Consider the following 19,856-nt stretch of genomic DNA (forward strand, 5'->3'; position numbering starts at 1 on the left):
CTTTTTTTTTGTGTGATAAGTTCTCTTATCATGCATAAGTTATCCCACATATTCCTCCCTTTAATTGCACATGTGGGTCCAGGGGCGATGTGGCACAGGCAGGGGCTGTAACTTCCCAGCAGGGAGAGTGCAAGGTGTGCGTGACTGGGCACAGACTACACAAGACATTATGTAATCATGTGTCTCATCAGGAAGGGAGGGCCACCAAAACTTATGGGACAACATGCGCGTGGTGCGATTGATACCAGGATGTACATTACATAAGGTCGTATGAGCCCATTCTAGTAACATTCCTCTGAGGGAAGCTTCCTTTCCTCAGTTTGGACAGAGCACTCTCCACCATTTCACTGCGAGTTATACTGTGTATGACTATGTATGTGACGAATAAACCGAACTTGAACTTGAATGTATCATTTTTCTTGGGGACATTCCTCTGGGCTAGAGTCATCCTTCAGAGCATTCTCCAGGTTGTCTTGGAAGCCCCACCATATGGTAGCTAGAAAGCAGCTATTTGGCAGGATGGTCTCAGGATTCGGGTTGGTCTCTCCCTTGTCATAGATGTTTGACAAGGCATCCACCTTTTGATTCTTGGAAGCGGGTCTGTAAGACACTGTGAAGTTAAACCGAGAGAAGAACAATGATCACCTAGCTTGTCTTGGGTTGAGTCGTCGAGCTGTAGGTACTCTAGATTTTGATGGTCCATGAATAGCAAGAAGGGATGTTTAGGCCCTTCTAACCAGTGTCTCAATTGCTCTAGGGCAAGTTTTACCATGAGAAGTTCCCGGTTTCCTATATCAAAATTCCTCTCGGCAGGTTGTAGTTCCCAGGAGTAAAAAGCACAAGGGTACAGTCAAGGTGGGGTGCCTCTGTGACAGGACTGCCCCCACTCCTACCTCAGAAGCATCCACTTCCACCATGAAGGGAAGAGAAGGGTCAGGCTCACTGAAGGGGGCCTTTGTTTTGGCACCCATTCTCTAAGTCAGGAAGGCCTGATCCATGGCCATGGTCCACTGAAGCTGCTGTCTGCCTTGTTTCTTGAGGAGGTCCAAAAGGGGAACAGCTATGTCACCAAACCCCCGAATGAACCTTCTGTAGAAGTTGACAAAACCCAAGATTTGTAGCAACTCCTTGATGGTGGTGGGTTTAGGCTAATTTTGGATTGCAATCACCTTATCAGGATCCATGGAGAAGACTCCTGGTTTGAGGGTACACCCTAGAAAAGTAACACAGTTCCTTTGGAACTTGCACTTCTTGGCCTTGGCATACAGGTGATGTTGTTGGAGACGCGTCAGGACAGCCATTACATGATGCACATGCTCCACTTCGGATTGGGAAAACACAAGGATGTCGTCTATGTACACTATCAGGAACCGGGCGGGCCCAAAATAGCATACCCAAATAAATGATTTATAATATCGAATATTCTTAAAGTACAGTGGCACTTGTGTGCTTTGGCCTCGTTTCTCTTCCCCTTTTCTGCGCGTTTTATTAATCCATTTCCGTACCCTTTATTCGGCCGCATGTAGCTTGCAATGTATTAAATGTCTTTGAACACTGACACACAAGTGTCTGTTTTATTTATTTGTTTGTTTGTGTGTGTATATATGTATGTATATATATTTAGGCTCTGATGTATCCTACAAGCATGCCATGTCACCTTGGCAACTATTGTAATCTTCATAGCCCACATTATGACATTATTTCCTGTTGTTACCTTTCATTAGTAGCTGTTAATATTCTTTTCACATGTTTTGCCCTGTTTGCTGTAGAAGAAGTCTAGTCATCTGCAGATGTTTAGCATTTGCCCACTCCTTGTACTGCATACACATGGCAGCTATTCTTTACAGTCAATTCCTACCACTTTCACAACAGTTTATTCATTCTATTCTTAATGGTCTAGGCCTACGTGACCCCTTTGCCCCACGGGTCATTTGCAAGGTGCCTCTGTAATGTCCCATGCAAGAGACTGAGAAGTCTTGGAAGACCCAGCATGTGTGTGCACACATCTATGTGTATGTGTAAGCCATAGACAGAGAGAGAGAGAAGTGGAAGTCATGCAAGGTATGTGTATTCTGGGAATGCTATTAATGAGCCACAGAACTGTGACTCATAGAATCACAGCATATGGGGGAAAGAAAATCAGTACAATAGATTATTTTTTAGAGCTGACCCAGTAAACCCATGACAGGGCCTCACAAAAACTCACTTTGTCTCTGCTTGTCATTAGGCTTCTTATGAAGTTAAGGATTGCATCCCTTCATTTATTGCACTAAAGTTAGGAGAAAACTGTCCAGATAGGCCTTTGAGTGATATTCTGTTTGGGAGTAGGTTACACATGTGCCATACCATAGAAGTGTGGTGCTATAAATGTTATTGGGGTTTGCAAGAAGGTAAAGCTTGGAAAGAGATTATGAAGTTATTGTAATTCACCTTAGGGTTAAAGTGAACGGGGTTCTTCAAATGAAGTTTCTGATGAGGCAGGGTAATGCACTTTAGGCTTAGAGTGAACTTGGGGTTATTCAGATGAGGGTTCTGATGAGGTCAGGGTAATTCACTTTAGGTTTAGAACTTGGGCCCCCAGCGATGATTTGAGCTCGGACACCTGACGATGCTCACGTGGTCTCCTCCCCTGATGAGGTGCACCTGATGCCATCCCAATAAGAGGATGTCCACCTGCTGAGGAGCACCATCCCGAGTGAGAGTATCCGTTTTGGGGGCTTCTTTTGACTAAGACTGGGATGATTTAACAAAGACACTTGGCTGTGCGAGGAACTCTCTCACATAACCACACTCTCCTGCATCCCACACCTGTGTTTTACTGATACCTACATAAGGCTTTTTTCAACTAGTGCACACACCACTGCCACACTCGTAAAACGTCCATACCTTTGCTCAGGCTCTCCTTCAACGCGCACGTGGGAACTTGCTAGACGTATGCCTTCATTTCTCACATTTTCAGGTCCCACAGCAGTAGAAATGGACCATGTCTTATTTGGAGCGGCAGTCGCGCAGTGCCTTTTTGAGGGAGCTGTGCAAAACGAGATGGGGCTGCACTGGCTTTTCTGGCACGCAAATGAACCACAGAGCCCTTTCTTTCCAAACGCGTTGTTTGACGCCTTACAAATTGCTTTAGCGTGTATATTTAGAGCCGGATTTGTCATGAGAAAACACAAGCGCGAGCAGCTCACGGAAGCACAGACGCCGAGGGCTGGGCGGGTTGAGTCTACACCGTCCTCATGCGGCATTTAAGGCCGGCCCCTCGCTAGCAGGGAGGATCAACTCAACAGAGCCGTGTGTTCGACATAGTGTGCTGTTTGCGCGCGTCTGTTTCTCGTAGTTAACACGACGATGGCAGAAGTAGCTCCAGCCCCCGCCGCCGCTGCGCCGGCCAAAGCGCCCAAGAAGAAAGCTGCTGCGAGGCCCAAGAAAGCGGGACCCAGCGTCGGTGAGCTTATCGTCAAAGCTGTTTCTGCTTCCAAAGAACGGAGCGGCGTCTCTCTCGCCGCTCTGAAGAAAGCTCTGGCTGCGGGCGGTTACGACGTGGAGAAGAACAACACTCGCGTCAAGCTTGCTATCAAAAGCTTGGTGACAAAGGGAACTCTGGTGCAGACCAAAGGTACCGGTGCCTCTGGATCTTTTAAGATCAACAAGAAGCAAGCTGAAGCCAAGAAGACGCCCGCTAAGAAAGCCGCGCCTAAGGCGAAAAAAGCGCCCGCCAAGAAACCTGCCGCGGCTAAAAAGCCCAAGAAGGTAGCGGCAAAGAAGCCCGCCGCCGCCGCCGCTGCAAAGAAGTCTCCCAAGAAGGCGAAGAAACCTGCTGCCGCCGCGAAAGCCACCAAGAGCCCTAAGAAAGCAAAGAAGCCGGCCGCCCCGAAGAAGGCAGCCAAGAGCCCCAAGAAGGCAAAGACTGTCAAGCCCAAGACTGCCAAGCCAAAGGCTGCAAAGGCGAAAAAAGCTGCCCCCAAGAAGAAGTAAACGTGCATGTTTTCATGTCTTGGTATCCCCAAAAGGCTCTTTTAAGAGCCACCCACTTTTCCAAAGAGCGGTTTTCTTTAAACTCTCGAAATGATTACGAGCGAACAAATACGGCCAGGTGTGTAATTGGAGTTTATTTTAACTTGCGATTTCATCCATACAGTATGACTGAGGACTACTGACATTTGGGAGAAAAGGGAAGGTATTGGGTTTAAATGGGGTGGCAACAGGAAAAAAGTATTATGTATGGAGTGTTTTTAATGAGAATTTGACTGAGAATGTGAAGGACTTTTGTTGATGATTGATTGATTGTGTGATAAATTCGAAGATTTGGAAAACGCGATGTAAGATGATTATTGAGCAATGTATAATACCTGCAGAAACTGTTTAAACAGATCGTGTGTGAGTTAAAAGGGTTGAAGACGATTGATAGAGGAAAAAAGACATTTCCCTGGGTTTTTTGGACATAGAAATGGATGATGTATACCTAATTTACAGATGTAAATTGTATTGTTAATGTATAGAGTGAAGGTAGTCTGGGTCCTCCGGTGGATATTGTTTGTGAGGTTTTTGTGATGGAGTGTTTTCAATTGACTTTATTAAGAAAATTCAATACAAAGTGGAAAGGGAGGCCGGCTTTGGAAGTGAACGAGTGCTTCGCGATTGGTTATTCGTCCTGTCCTCCTTAGCCAATAGGAGAGGAGTTGACTTTGCTATATCTGAAGCGTTGTTAGGTGAACGGGGATTATTTCAGCTTTGCTCACAAGACGCAGTTGTATTTATAATGAGTGGAAGAGGGAAGACCGGCGGTAAGGCCAGGGCTAAGGCCAAGACTCGCTCCTCTCGCGCTGGCTTGCAGTTCCCTGTGGGCCGTGTGCACAGGCTTCTGCGCAAAGGTAATTATGCCGAGCGCGTTGGTGCCGGTGCTCCGGTCTATTTGGCTGCTGTGCTGGAGTATCTGACTGCTGAGATTCTCGAGTTGGCAGGCAACGCCGCCCGTGACAACAAGAAGACCCGTATCATTCCTCGTCATCTGCAGCTCGCCGTGCGTAACGACGAGGAGTTGAACAAGCTGTTGGGAGGTGTGACTATTGCTCAAGGTGGTGTGCTGCCCAACATTCAGGCTGTTCTGCTGCCCAAGAAAACCGAGAAGACGGTCAAGACCAAGTAAATTCATCTCTGCTGCGTTGTCTGCAGATCCCAAAGGCTCTTTTAAGAGCCACCCACATTGACTGATGAAGTGCAACTGTTCCTACCTTGCATTTTTCTCGAGAGTACCAAATGATTAATGGGCACCGCTGTCCAATACCGTATCACGTCGAAGCGCACGTACACCTTCCCCCTTTTTGTGCGCCCAATAGCATCTGATGAAAGCAAGTACGTACATCTATGTACGTATTTGTAAGAGTAGTAGCTATATGTATATGCGCGCGATGCTGTTGGTGCTATAAACATGCAAAAACGTAACAGGGAATACGTTCAGGAATGTACACTGGAGGCAAATAAAAAGTACGGCTAGAAATGTGTTGCCGTGAGCCCGCCTCAGAAGTAGGCGTATCGTCTTGCTTTTTGAAATGCGCGCGTTGTGGAACACGGGCCAATTGTCTTGATGTGACGTGGCCTTGTTTGTCCAATGGATGGCAGGCTTACTGAAGACGCCCAATGAGCGCAGGTCGGCGTTATGGCTTAAAAAGGGTACCGTCTGAGTTGCTTTTTATTCTCTTTCTTTGTCAGTTAAGGGTAGAGTTCCGTCGCTATGGCAAGAACGAAGCAGACCGCCCGTAAGTCCACCGGTGGTAAAGCCCCGAGAAAGCAGCTTGCCACTAAGGCTGCCCGCAAGAGCGCCCCAGCCACCGGCGGCGTGAAGAAGCCTCATCGTTACAGGCCTGGTACAGTAGCTCTGAGGGAGATTCGTCGTTATCAGAAGTCTACCGAGTTGCTGATCCGCAAGCTGCCCTTCCAGCGCCTGGTGAGAGAAATTGCTCAGGATTTCAAGACCGATCTCCGTTTCCAGAGCTCGGCCGTTATGGCCTTGCAGGAGGCTAGCGAGGCATACCTGGTGGGCTTGTTCGAGGATACTAACTTGTGCGCAATCCACGCCAAGAGAGTCACCATCATGCCCAAGGACATCCAGTTGGCCCGCCGCATTCGCGGAGAGCGTGCTTAAACTAATCGCTCGGCGTCATGTCCCAATCTACCCAAAGGCTCTTTTAAGAGCCACCTAATCGTTTCGCTACAAAATGAGCAAGTGGCCTTAGCAACGCTTGAAACTGATGCGTCGTTGTTATAACGTGTATCTGACATGTGTTTCTTGGTTACGCAATCTAAAGTTGGTTTAGGAGTGGTTAATCACAGCTGAGAAAGTATGGCAACGGAGGGATTTTTATATAGTAGGACTGGGCAAGAAAAGCCTTCGATTAGATTTCTAGAGACTACTTATGGTGCACATTGCAACATTTTGGTTTTTAATCAGAACGCTATCAGAATGTAAAAGTATATTGAAGAACAATTAGCCAGTTTCTCTTGGGAGAAACAACAACAACAATAATAATAATAAGCATATGGAGTGGGTATGTCCTTCTCAGAAATCATTTCTAGGCTTAGCTGACAGCCACTGTCATAAAGGTTTCTTTGCTTTTGGATCTACTGTTGCAATAAACAGAATAATTGTCTTTCATCATAAAAAACCGAGCCCTAACAAATAGCTAAAAATGCTCTGAAGACAAATAAAATGGTTTTAGAAATGGACTTGCCTTTCATGATTCTTCTTCTTCTTCTTCTTCTTCTTCTTACTACTGTAAGCCTACTCATGGTTAGTTAGAGGAGACTTATATTAATTTCTTTATGTGTTTATTTTATTCATGTTCCACAAGCACTTAATATGTGAGATCAAAGCATGCTTTTCATGCATTTATTTCCATAATCTCATTATGGTCTTTTTTCTTTTTTTTTTCTTTTGTGAACTACTGAAATTACCCATCTGGAACCCCATAGTTGGTTTGTTTGCTGTACTATGTACCAGGCCTCCTTAACAGATAGCATGTCACACAACAATATTTACAGTGGTATGCAACGGTTTGGGCACCCCTGGTCAAAATGTATGTTACTGTGAACAGATAAGCAAGTTGTAGATGAATTGCTCCCCAAAATGCTTAGTACCAAGTAGCACCTCCTTTGGCAAGCATCTCATCTTGTAAGCACTTTGTGTAGCCAGCCAAGAGTCTTCCGATTCTTGTTTGAGGGATTTTCATCCATTCTTCCTTGCAACAGTCTTCCACTTCTGTGAGATTCCTGGGCTGTCTTGCATGCACTGTTCTTTTGATGTCTATCCATAGATTTCAATGCTGTTCAGATCAGGGGACTGTGAGGGCCATGGCTAAACCTTCAGCTTGCACCTTTTGAGGTAGTTTATTATGGATTTTGAGGTGTGTTTAGGATCATTATCCATTTGTATAAGCCATCCTCTTTTCAACCTCAGCATTTTTACAGAATGGTGTTATGCTTGCTTCCAGAATTTTCTGGAAGTTCATTGAATCCATTTCCCCCTCTACCCGTGAAAACCTCCCCGTGCCATTGGCTGCAATACTACCCCAAAACATGATTGATACCCCCCCACCATCTTAATGGTTATAGAGGTGCCATTTTTTCTCCAACCATACATGTTTAGATTTTCTTTTGCAACCTTCTGATGCAGAATTTTGTGGTAAGGACGGAGGAGACGTTTTCTTCTTATGATGCTTCCATAAAGGTCATGTTTGTGCAGGTGTCTCTGAACAGTAGAACAATGTACCACACCACCAGAGTGTGCTAAATCTTCCTGAAAGTCCTTTGCAGTCAAGCAAGGGTTCTAATTTCCCTTTCTAACAATCCTACAATCAGACGTCTCTGAAATGTTTCTTGGTCTTCCAGAGCTCACCTTGACCGGCACTATTCCTGTTAACCACCATTTCTTAATTACATTTCAAACTGAGGAAATTGCGACCTGAAACTCATTGCTATCATCCTATAGCTTTCTTCTGTTTTATGGGCCTCAACAATTTTCATTTTCATTTTGCTAAGCAGCTATTTAGAAGAACCCATGGCTGCTGGTTTCTGGGACAAGGTTAGAGGAGTCTGGCTGTTTATAAAGCTTTGAATTTTGCATCACCTGGCCTTTCTTAACAATGATTGTGTACAAGCCATAACCATAACAGGCTAATGAAGGTCTGAGACTGCGGTCAAAGTTATTTGAGTGTTCAAATCTCCTAGCTACTCCTTTTTTCACTCTAAAATTGTACAAAACCAAACTAATAAACTGACGTTGCTTAAAATGTTGAAAAGTGTGTTTCATCTTTACCTGTATGCCTTTTGGAGATCATTTCATCTTCAAATTGATTACTTGTTCACAGTAACATATACTTTGAGCAGGGGTGCACAAACTTTTGCATGGCAATGTATGGCTGCACTTCTATTTTGTTCTTTCAGAACACAGCTGAAATCTTTTTATTAACAATTTCCTTCTCTACCCTTACAATATATTCTTAGCCAAAACTGTCTTCTTCTTGATTATGCAATGGTCTATTTTTCGTCAGAGAGAGTGAGAGAGTGTGTGTGTGTGTGTGTGTGTGTGTGTGTGTGTGTGTGTGTGTGTGTGTGTGTGTGTGTGTGTGTGTGTGTGTTTGTTTTTGTGCGCTACTGTTTGTTTTGATGTAGCTCTGCATTTGCATTTCCTGAAAGAAAGGGGATGAAAGAAATAACTACAAAGAGTAACAATAGCACTGGAAGAACAAATATAATAACAATGTACAATTAGACTATTTATTCAGGGGGTTGAGAAATATTACTGACACATGGTTCTAAACTATCACTTTTGAACATGCCTTCAAATCACTTTGGCAACCACTGTTGAAAGCATGACGATCATAAACACACGGTGCACAAGCGTTAAGCTGTTCCACAAATCTAATAATAAATGGCCAACAGTTCTTGATTCCAAATGAAACTGTCCCTTCAGGTTTCTTGAAGACATAATGAAGTCAACTCTCATTTTGTTGTGGCTGCTTTTACAGTTTGGCCACAAGATGGTAACGAAGCTTCATCTATCACAACATCCCAATCAGTATTAGTGTGTTTTACTCGCCATCATTTAGCCAATTTAGTTTTCTTGTTTTTTTATTTGAAATATACTTCTATTCCTCCTCTTCCTCCCCCTTTTCCTACTGTTGATAATAATAGTAGTAATAATAACAATAATAGTGGTGGTGATCATGTTAACAAAAATATTAATAATAATAGGGTAGTTTCCCTGTGCTGAGTTCAGGCTGCCCTACAGTACAGGTTTCAAGCTTGACATTTTAAGTAAAGCTACTTGACAGTGATGATAAAATTCCCAACCCGGCAGTTGAGTCATACTTTTTACAACATTTTATTGAGCATTTTTTTTGGAATGTAGTCTTTGAAGGCCCTTGAATGCTGTATTTGGGCATACAAGTGTGTTTTCCTATGATTTACAAGCGTAGTGATGTCCTTTATTAATGCTTGAAGGACGAGGGTACGTGGACGGAGTTATGTTATGTGAAAATAGCAGTTAAGCTGCCACTGTTGCAGAGGAAGATGAAAGTGAGAAGACAGTAGTTTCTCTAACCTGATCTACATGTTGTTCTTGGCTGGTGGGAACCCTAAGAGGCCTAATGAACACACGGATTAGGAGTGTGTATATAATTTCTATATTTTCCAGCAAGAGTCTTTAAACTTAGGGCTTTTCAGCACCAGTGCTGAGGACCTACTTCCATTCTGACTCTTCTTCTTTTGATTAGTAGCAGTTGTAACAATTGTAGGCCAGCTTATGCTGCACGGAATCTTTTGTTGTCTTTGCTTGTTTGTTATCGTTCTTTTTCTTCCCTTACGTTGTTGTTCGTTGTTATTGTCTAAGATCTCTTAGCTGTTCTATCTATGAATTGTCGTTTTGCCAAATAGTATTGAGATTTTATTCCAGTCTGGCTAAGTGTTGTGCTGGAGGCGTTTGGAGGGGCATGGTATTTAGCTCCGCCTCCTCGAGTGCTCCTTGTCTTCAACCAGGTCCTTTAGAAGAGAATAATAGTGGCGCACTGGGTGAAAGCGCTTCATTATTTCGCTTTTCGTTGAGTGGTGAAAGAAGCCTAAGCGATGTCTGGAAGAGGAAAGGGTGGTAAGGGCCTTGGGAAAGGAGGCGCTAAGCGTCACCGTAAGGTGCTCCGCGACAACATCCAGGGTATCACTAAGCCCGCTATCCGCCGTCTGGCTCGTCGTGGCGGCGTCAAGCGCATCTCCGGTCTGATCTATGAGGAGACCCGTGGTGTGCTGAAAGTGTTCCTGGAGAACGTTATCAGGGACGCGGTCACCTACACCGAGCATGCCAAGCGGAAGACGGTCACCGCCATGGACGTGGTTTATGCTCTGAAACGCCAGGGACGTACTCTGTACGGCTTCGGAGGTTAAACGCTGAGTTCCAAAACGATCAAACCAACGGCTCTTTTAAGAGCCACCCATCCACTCGGTTAAAGAGTTGTTTTGTGTGTCTATGAGCGCCTATAAGTGTAGTGCCTGAATGCGCACAAACGACGTTTAGTTCTATATTGATGAGAGCTGTAACACGCTTTTAAACGTCTGCATGTTGTAGGCTCCAAATCCTAGCCCAAAATAAGACACGATAATGTTAAAAACAGAATACCTGTTACAACCGATAGTGTGCGTGTGAGTTAAAAAGGTTGAAAACGATTGATTATTGGAGGAACGAAATACATCTTGGACTCTTTTGGAGGTATATAAATGGATGATGTTTACCTAATTTACAGATGTAAATTGTATTGTTAATGTATAGAGTGAAGGTAGTCTGGGTCCTCCGGTGGATCTTGTTTGTGAGGCTTTTGTGAAGGAGTGTGTGTGTGTGTATTGAATTGAATTGTTTCAATAAAGTCAATTTAAAAATGGATTAAGAGGTGAACGCTATGGGGTGGCGGAGCAACGATAGGGTGGTTCCTGTGAGAGGAGGGGTTGTTTTCTGGCCAATGATGGCTTGTCATGACCGAGGAGGGGAGGGTGTGTTCAAATTAGAATACCAGAGTCTAAATAAACTGGGTGTTCAGGCGCCGTTTTTTATTCTGTTGTGGTTTACTCAGCAACGAGCGTCATGCCCGAGCCTGCCAAGTCCGCGCCGAAGAAGGGATCCAAAAAAGCCGTGACTAAGACGGCCGGTAAAGGAGGCAAGAAGCGCAGAAAGTCGAGGAAGGAAAGTTATGCTATCTACGTGTATAAAGTCCTGAAACAGGTCCACCCCGACACCGGTATCTCTTCCAAGGCTATGGGGATCATGAATTCCTTTGTGAATGATATCTTCGAGCGCATCGCTGGTGAGGCTTCTCGTCTCGCTCACTACAACAAGCGTTCAACCATCACCTCCAGGGAGATCCAGACCGCCGTGCGCCTTCTGCTTCCTGGTGAGCTGGCCAAGCACGCCGTATCTGAGGGTACAAAGGCCGTCACCAAGTACACCAGCTCCAAGTAAAGCGTCTTAGTGCGACTTGACTAACCCAAAGGCTCTTTTAAGAGCCACCCACGTTTTCATCAAAGAGATTTTCTATCATGAGAGTGCATGTATGGTAAAACGAGAATAGAGTTCTAGCCGAAGTGGTGCTTGTGCGCTTTGGCCTCGTTTCTCTTCCTATTTTCTGCGCGTTTTATTAATCCATTTTCATAGCCTTTATTCAGCTGCATGTAGCTTGCAATATATTAAATGTGTTAGACACTTGTCAGTGATCAGTGTTTTATTTATTTGTATGTGTGTGTGTGTGTGTGTGTATGTATGTATATATGTATATATATAATGCTCTTGTATCCTACAAGCATGCCATGCCATAATATTCTTTTCACATATTTGCTGTAGAAGTCTAGTCATCTGCAGATGTTTTGCATTTTCCCACTCCTTGTACTGCATACACATGGCAGCTATTTTTACAGGCAATTCCTACCACTTTCATAACAGTTTATTCATTCTATTCTTAATGGTCTAGGCCTACGTGACCCCTTTGCCCCACAGGTCATTTGCAAGGTGCCTCTGTAATGTCCCATGCAAGAGACTGAAGTCTTGGAAGACTCGTGTATGCGCATATGTATGTGTAAGCCATAGACAGACAGAGAGAGAGAGAGAAGTGGAAGTCATGCAAGGTATGTGTATTCTGGGAGTGCTATTAATGAGTCACACTCATAGAATCACAGCATATGGGGAAAAAAAACTCAGTAAAATAAACTATTTTTTTGAGCTGACCCAGTAAACAAACCTTATGTATGTTCTTTAGAACATTTTCTGAATCATCTCATCAATAAGATTTTGATCTAAAATGAAACATCACAAGGCAAGTTTGTCTATTGCCATTCAAAGTGCACAAAGCAATACAGAAGGTAAGGGTTAAACCCATGACATGGCCTCACAACTAACTTTTTCTCAGCTTGAGGGTTCAGATGAGGTCAGTGTAATGCATTTTAGAGTTAGAGTTTACTTGGTTATTCAAATGAAGTTTCTGATGAGGCAGGGTAATTCACTTTAGGGTTAGAGTGAACTTGGGGTTATTCTGAAGAGGCAGGGTAATGCACTTTAGGATTGGGTCTTGGGCCCACAGCAATAATTTGAGCTCGGACACCTGACGGTGTTCACGTGGTCTCCTCCCCTGATGAGGTGCACCTGATGCTAGCCCAACAAGAGGACGGCTACCTGATGAGGAGCACCAGATTTGGGCTGATTTGACAAAGACACTTGGGTTTTTAAATCATTTTATTAAGTTTTCATATCAGAAAAACAAACAATGAAAACATTACTTATGAGCGGCATTATAAAACAATATTTCATAAGAGAGAATCTATACTTTACAATAATTTTTCATCTGTCAATTCTCATAATTTTTGTAAGAAAACTTTCACTTGTTCATTTGAGACAAAGGTATTTTCCATAGTCATTTTAATTCCTGTAGACCAAATTAGATTCACAATTATGCATATACATATCCACACAATGAAATATTACTTATGGAAGGCATTATTGAACAGTATTTCATAGGAAAAAATCCAGACTTTATAATCATTTTTCATCTTCCGGTTCTTTTTTTTTCTTTTGAAAAACAAACAAAGCAAGATTAAATATAGACTAAATCACAGATAAAACATCTCACTTGAAACTTTCCAAACTTTACACTTCACGCAAATCCATGCTGCAAACATTTTAAGATTTCCCATGGTATATCATTTTTCATCTTGTCATGCTTTTGTCTCTTTTTTAACTTTACTATACATTGTTTCACTACTTGTTCACTGGACACAGAAGTATTTTCAATAGTCATTTTAGCTCTTGCAGACCAAATTTGATTCACAATTGTACATATACATATCCAAAACAAAATCCTCTTTTTACAGTGTATGTTCACATTATAAGCATCATATATAATGTTTTTGCGATTAAATTCTATGTTTAAACCAAACCTGAATTGTTCCCATATTTCTTTAGATCTATAGCAGTCCACCAACAGATGCCTATTGTTTCTTTCTCTTTACAGTTAGGCATTGGGCATTCGGTCGTCTTCCCAAAGCAACTCCATTTAACCACAGACCTCGTTGGTAGCCTACCAACTGTGGCAAGTCACATCTTCTCCTTTATTTTCTCTAACATGTTCTCCTGATAGCAAATTCAACAGATTTTTCTCCCTTTCATCGCAATCACCAAACTGTATCTGCCCCTTGTACTTATGATCTGCTATACTTTTATAAATAGTTTTACTCGATAGCGTTCTCCAATCGATCTTCAAACTTTTACATTTATCAACAAAATCTGAGTACAAGAGTTTATAGTATAGTACACTCTTCCTTTTCTTTCCTTTCTTCTTTTCCCAGTCTGAGATTTCACCAATCCATTTAGCTTTCCTACCAATGCTTGTATTGACTTGTCTACAAAAACTTATTTTTAATTTATCGCCAAGTTCTACTGCACCTAAGCCTCCATTTTCTTTATTCTTATATACATAGTCCCTTTTTGTGACTTCTCTGTTATTACCCCACATTGTTCTAATACAGATTTTATTCAGTTCGGTCACTATTTTTTCCGCTGGAGGAGAAACAATAGACAGAAATAAAAGTTTTGATAAAATGAAAGTCTTAATTAGTTTGATCTTCAATTTGGAACTCACACCCCAGTGTATAATCCTCTTTGATTCCTCTGTGATTTCCTGTAGTATCTTTCAGTTACTCTCAACTATTCCCCAATCCAAACCGCCTCAGCCTTGGAATGATTCAAAGATGCCCCGGATACATGTTCATACAAGTCAAAATGTTCGAAGATCCTATCTAAATCTTTTTGAGTTTTTACAAAAACTTTTACGTCATCCACATGTGCAGATACAACACATTTCTGTAAATTACTGGTGATCTGAACTCCCTTTAGCAAATTGTCATTTTTTAGTTTCAATAATAATGAACTTATGGCTAAAATATACAATGCTGCACTCAAAGGGCACCCTTGTTTAACCCCTCTATGGATAGCAATTTTGTCTGTCAAGCCTCTGTTCACATTAAGCAAAACAGTCTATTTCAAATACAAAAGCTTAATCATTTTTATAAATCCTTCCGGGAATTCATTCCATAACTGACCACAAGTAGTCACGTGATATCGAGTCAAAGGCTTTCTTCTGATCTAAGGTGACTATATAAAACCCAGACTTATTCATACTTTTTTTTTGTGTGATAAGTTCTCTTATCATGCATAAGTTATCCCACATATTCCTCCCTTTAATTGCACATGTGGGTCCAGGGGCGATGTGGCACAGGCAGGGGCTGTAACTTCCCAGCAGGGAGAGTGCGAGGTGTGCGTGACTGGGCACAGACTACACAAGACATTATGTAATCATGTGTCTCATCAGGAAGGGAGGGCCACCAAAACTTATGGGACAACATGCGCGTGGTGCGATTGATACCAGGATGTACATTACATAAGGTCGTATGAGCCCATTCTAGTAACATTCCTCTGAGGGAAGCTTCCTTTCCTCAGTTTGGACAGAGCACTCTCCACCATTTCACTGCAAGTTATACTGTGTATGACTATGTATGTGACGAATAAACCGAACTTGAACTTGAATGTATCATTTTTCTTGGGGACATTCCTCTGGGCTAGAGTCATCCTTCAGAGCATTCTCCAGGTTGTCTTGGAAGCCCCACCATATGGTAGCTAGAAAGCAGCTATTTGGCAGGATGGTCTCAGGATTCGGGTTGGTCTCTCCCTTGTCATAGATGTTTGACAAGGCATCCACCTTTTGATTCTTGGAAGCGGGTCTGTAAGACACTGTGAAGTTAAACCGAGAGAAGAACAATGATCACCTAGCTTGTCTTGGGTTGAGTCGTCGAGCTGTAGGTACTCTAGATTTTGATGGTCCATGAATAGCAAGAAGGGATGTTTAGGCCCTTCTAACCAGTGTCTCAATTGCTCTAGGGCAAGTTTTACCATGAGAAGTTCCCGGTTTCCTATATCAAAATTCCTCTTGGCAGGTTGTAGTTCCCAGGAGTAGAAAGCACAAGGGTACAGTCAAGGTGGGGTGCCTCTGTGACAGGACTGCCCCCACTCCTACCTCAGAAGCATCCACTTCCACCATGAAGGGAAGAGAAGGGTCAGGCTCACTGAAGGGGGCCTTTGTTTTGGCACCCATTCTCTAAGTCAGGAAGGCCTGATCCATGGCCATGGTCCACTGAAGCTGCTGTCTGCCTTGTTTCTTGAGGAGGTCCAAAAGGGGAACAGCTATGTCACCAAACCCCCGAATGAACCTTCTGTAGAAGTTGACAAAACCCAAGATTTGTAGCAACTCCTTGATGGTGGTGGGTTTAGGCTAATTTTGGATTGCAATCACCTTATCAGGATCCATGGAGAATACTCCTGGTTTGAGGGTACACCCTAGAAAAGTAACACAGTTCCTTTGGAACTTGCACTTCTTGGCCTTGGCATACAGGTGATGTTGTCGGAGACGCGTCAGGACAGCCATTACATTGTAATCTATTGTAATCTTCATAGCCCACATTATGACATTATTTCCTGTTGTTACCTTTCATTAGTAGCTGTTAATATTCTTTTCACATGTTTTGCCCTGTTTGCTGTAGAAGAAGTCTAGTCATCTGCAGATGTTTAGCATTTGCCCACTCCTTGTACTGCATACACATGGCAGCTATTCTTTACAGTCAATTCCTACCACTTTCACAACAGTTTATTCATTCTATTCTTAATGGTCTAGGCCTACGTGACCCCTTTGCCCCACGGGTCATTTGCAAGGTGCCTCTGTAATGTCCCATGCAAGAGACTGAGAAGTCTTGGAAGACCCAGCATGTGTGTGCACACATCTATGTGTATGTGTAAGCCATAGACAGAGAGAGAGAGAAGTGGAAGTCATGCAAGGTATGTGTATTCTGGGAGTGCTATTAATGAGCCACAGAACTGTGACTCATAGAATCACAGCATATGGGGGAAAGAAAATCAGTACAATAGATTATTTTTTAGAGCTGACCCAGTAAACCCATGACAGGGCCTCACAAAATCTCACTTTGTCTCTGCTTGTCATTAGGCTTCTTATGAAGTTAAGGATTGCATCCCTTCATTTATTGCACTAAAGTTAGGAGAAAACTGTCCAGATAGGCCTTTGAGTGATATTCTGTTTGGGAGTAGGTTACACATGTGCCATACCATAGAAGTGTGGTGCTATAAATGTTATTGGGGTTTGCAAGAAGGTAAAGCTTGGAAAGAGATTATGAAGTTATTGTAATTCACCTTAGGGTTAAAGTGAACGGGGTTATTCAAATGAAGTTTCTGATGAGGCAGGGTAATGCACTTTAGGCTTAGAGTGAACTTGGGGTTATTCAGATGAGGGTTCTGATGAGGTCAGGGTAATTCACTTTAGGGTTAAAGTGAACGGGGTTCTTCAAATGAAGTTTCTGATGAGGCAGGGTAATGCACTTTAGGCTTAGAGTGAACTTGGGGTTATTCAGATGAGGGTTCTGATGAGGTCAGGGTAATTCACTTTAGGTTTAGAACTTGGGCCCCCAGCGATGATTTGAGCTCGGACACCTGACGATGCTCACGTGGTCTCCTCCCCTGATGAGGTGCACCTGATGCCATCCCAATAAGAGGATGTCCACCTGCTGAGGAGCACCATCCCGAGTGAGAGTATCCGTTTTGGGGGCTTCTTTTGACTAAGACTGGGATGATTTAACAAAGACACTTGGCTGTGCGAGGAACTCTCTCACATAACCACACTCTCCTGCATCCCACACCTGTGTTTTACTGATACCTACATAAGGCTTTTTTCAACTAGTGCACACACCACTGCCACACTCGTAAAACGTCCATACCTTTGCTCAGGCTCTCCTTCAACGCGCACGTGGGAACTTGCTAGACGTATGCCTTCATTTCTCACATTTTCAGGTCCCACTGCAGTAGAAATGGACCATGTCTTATTTGGAGCGGCAGTCGCGCAGTGCCTTTTTGAGGGAGCTGTGCAAAACGAGATGGGGCTGCACTGGCTTTTCTGGCACGCAAATGAACCACAGAGCCCTTTCTTTCCAAACGCGTTGTTTGACGCCTTACAAATTGCTTTAGCGTGTATATTTAGAGCCGGATTTGTCATGAGAAAACACAAGCGCGAGCAGCTCGCGGAAGCACAGACGCCGAGGGCTGGGCGGGTTGAGTCTACACCGTCCTCATGCGGCATTTAAGGCCGGCCCCTCGCTAGCAGGGAGGATCAACTCAACAGAGCCGTGTGTTCGACATAGTGTGCTGTTTGCGCGCGTCTATTTCTCGTAGTTAACACGACGATGGCAGAAGTAGCTCCAGCCCCCGCCGCCGCTGCGCCGGCCAAAGCGCCCAAGAAGAAAGCTGCTGCGAGGCCCAAGAAAGCGGGACCCAGCGTCGGTGAGCTTATCGTCAAAGCTGTTTCTGCTTCCAAAGAGCGGAGCGGCGTCTCTCTCGCCGCTCTGAAGAAAGCTCTGGCTGCGGGCGGTTACGACGTGGAGAAGAACAACACTCGCGTCAAGCTTGCTATCAAAAGCTTGGTGACAAAGGGAACTCTGGTGCAGACCAAAGGTACCGGTGCCTCTGGATCTTTTAAGATCAACAAGAAGCAAGCTGAAGCCAAGAAGACGCCCGCTAAGAAAGCCGCGCCTAAGGCGAAAAAAGCGCCCGCCAAGAAACCTGCCGCGGCTAAAAAGCCCAAGAAGGTAGCGGCAAAGAAGCCCGCCGCCGCCGCCGCTGCAAAGAAGTCTCCCAAGAAGGCGAAGAAACCTGCTGCCGCCGCGAAAGCCACCAAGAGCCCTGCGAAAGCAAAGAAGCCGGCCGCCCCGAAGAAGGCAGCCAAGAGCCCCAAGAAGGCAAAGACTGCCAAGCCCAAGACTGCCAAGCCAAAGGCTGCAAAGGCGAAAAAAGCTGCCCCCAAGAAGAAGTAAACGTGCATGTTTTCATGTCTTGGTATCCCCAAAAGGCTCTTTTAAGAGCCACCCACTTTTCTCTTCCAAAGAGCGGTTTTCTTTAAACTCTCGAAATGATTACGAGCGAACAAATACGGCCAGGTGTGTAATTGGAGTTTATTTTAACTTGCGATTTCATCCATACAGTATGACTGAGGACTACTGACATTTGGGAGAAAAGGGAAGGTATTGGGTTTAAATGGGGTCGTAACAGGAAAAAAGTATTATGTATGGAGTGTTTTTAATGAGAATTTGACTGAGAATGTGAAGGACTTTTGTTGGATGATCGAATTTATCACACAATCAATCAAAGATTTGGAAAACACGATGTAAGATGATTATTGAGCAATGTATAATACCTGCAGAAACAGTGTTTAAACAGATCGTGTGTGAGTTAAAAGGGTTGAAGACGATTGATAGAGGAAAAAAGACATTTCCCTGGGTTTTTTGGACATAGAAATGGATGATGTATAGCTAATTTACAGATGTAAATTGTATTGTTAATGTATAGAGTGAAGATAGTCTGGGTCCTCCGGTGGATATTGTTTGTGAGGTTTTTGTGATGGAGTGTTTGTATTGAATTTTCTTAATAAAGTCAATTGAAAAGTGGAAAGGGAGGCCGGCTTTGGAAGTGAACGAGTGCTTCGCGATTGGTTATTCGTCCTGTCCTCCTTAGCCAATAGGAGAGGAGTTGACTTTGCTATATCTGAAGCGTTGTTAGGTGAACGGTGATTATTTCAGCTTTGCTCACAAGACGCAGTTGTATTATAATGAGTGGAAGAGGGAAGACCGGCGGTAAGGCCAGGGCTAAGGCCAAGACTCGCTCCTCTCGCGCTGGCTTGCAGTTCCCTGTGGGCCGTGTGCACAGGCTTCTGCGCAAAGGTAATTATGCCGAGCGCGTTGGTGCCGGTGCTCCGGTCTATTTGGCTGCTGTGCTGGAGTATCTGACTGCTGAGATTCTCGAGTTGGCAGGCAACGCCGCCCGTGACAACAAGAAGACCCGTATCATTCCTCGTCATCTGCAGCTCGCCGTGCGTAACGACGAGGAGTTGAACAAGCTGTTGGGAGGTGTGACTATTGCTCAAGGTGGCGTGCTGCCCAACATTCAGGCTGTTCTGCTGCCCAAGAAAACCGAGAAGACGGTCAAGACCAAGTAAATTCATCTCTGCTGCGTTGTCTGCAGATCCCAAAGGCTCTTTTAAGAGCCACCCACATTGACTGATGAAGTGCAACTGTTCCTATCTGTTCTACCTTGCATTTTTCTCGAGACTACCAAATGATTAATGGGCACCGCTGACCACTACCGTATCACGTCGAAGCGCACGTACACCTTCCCCCTTTTTATGCGCCCAATAGCATCTGATGAAAGCAAGTACGTACATCTATGT

At 43.9% G+C, this 19,856-nt stretch overlaps 5 protein-coding genes across 5 annotated transcripts; all 5 read left to right on the plus strand.

Moving 5' to 3' along the window:
* The first annotated feature begins 3,338 nt into the window (after nucleotides 1-3,338).
* LOC118240563 (histone H1-like) lies at nucleotides 3,339-4,331 on the plus strand. The gene has a single exon (XM_035521457.1). The coding sequence runs from the start codon at nucleotides 3,349-3,351 to the stop codon at nucleotides 3,973-3,975; it is 627 nt and encodes a 208-aa protein (XP_035377350.1). The 5' UTR covers nucleotides 3,339-3,348; the 3' UTR covers nucleotides 3,976-4,331.
* A 418-nt stretch (nucleotides 4,332-4,749) lies between these two features.
* Nucleotides 4,750-5,146, plus strand: LOC118240573 (histone H2A-like). Its single transcript, XM_035521467.1, has one exon. The coding sequence runs from the start codon at nucleotides 4,760-4,762 to the stop codon at nucleotides 5,144-5,146; it is 387 nt and encodes a 128-aa protein (XP_035377360.1). The 5' UTR covers nucleotides 4,750-4,759.
* A 5,961-nt stretch (nucleotides 5,147-11,107) lies between these two features.
* On the plus strand, nucleotides 11,108-11,719 carry LOC118240577 (histone H2B). The gene has a single exon (XM_035521473.1). The coding sequence runs from the start codon at nucleotides 11,123-11,125 to the stop codon at nucleotides 11,495-11,497; it is 375 nt and encodes a 124-aa protein (XP_035377366.1). The 5' UTR covers nucleotides 11,108-11,122; the 3' UTR covers nucleotides 11,498-11,719.
* Nucleotides 11,720-17,773: 6,054 nt separating this feature from the next.
* On the plus strand, nucleotides 17,774-18,965 carry LOC118240562 (histone H1-like). Its single transcript, XM_035521456.1, has one exon. The coding sequence runs from the start codon at nucleotides 17,821-17,823 to the stop codon at nucleotides 18,445-18,447; it is 627 nt and encodes a 208-aa protein (XP_035377349.1). The 5' UTR covers nucleotides 17,774-17,820; the 3' UTR covers nucleotides 18,448-18,965.
* A 273-nt stretch (nucleotides 18,966-19,238) lies between these two features.
* On the plus strand, nucleotides 19,239-19,625 carry LOC118240571 (histone H2A-like). The gene has a single exon (XM_035521466.1). It carries the CDS (start codon nucleotides 19,239-19,241, stop codon nucleotides 19,623-19,625), a length of 387 nt encoding a protein of 128 aa, XP_035377359.1.
* Nucleotides 19,626-19,856: the final 231 nt, after the last annotated feature.

This window comes from Electrophorus electricus, chromosome 22 (assembly GCF_013358815.1).
Source record: "Electrophorus electricus isolate fEleEle1 chromosome 22, fEleEle1.pri, whole genome shotgun sequence".
NCBI classification, from domain to species: domain Eukaryota; kingdom Metazoa; phylum Chordata; class Actinopteri; order Gymnotiformes; family Gymnotidae; genus Electrophorus; species Electrophorus electricus.

Bases quoted from the DNA above. Each gene is read 5' to 3' on its own strand.
- LOC118240571 (XM_035521466.1), top strand. From the start codon at position 19,239: ATGAGTGGAAGAGGGAAGACCGGCGGTAAGGCCAGGGCTAAGGCCAAG.
- LOC118240577 (XM_035521473.1), top strand. From the start codon at position 11,123: ATGCCCGAGCCTGCCAAGTCCGCGCCGAAGAAGGGATCCAAAAAAGCC.
- LOC118240563 (XM_035521457.1), top strand. From the start codon at position 3,349: ATGGCAGAAGTAGCTCCAGCCCCCGCCGCCGCTGCGCCGGCCAAAGCG.
- LOC118240562 (XM_035521456.1), top strand. From the start codon at position 17,821: ATGGCAGAAGTAGCTCCAGCCCCCGCCGCCGCTGCGCCGGCCAAAGCG.
- LOC118240573 (XM_035521467.1), top strand. From the start codon at position 4,760: ATGAGTGGAAGAGGGAAGACCGGCGGTAAGGCCAGGGCTAAGGCCAAG.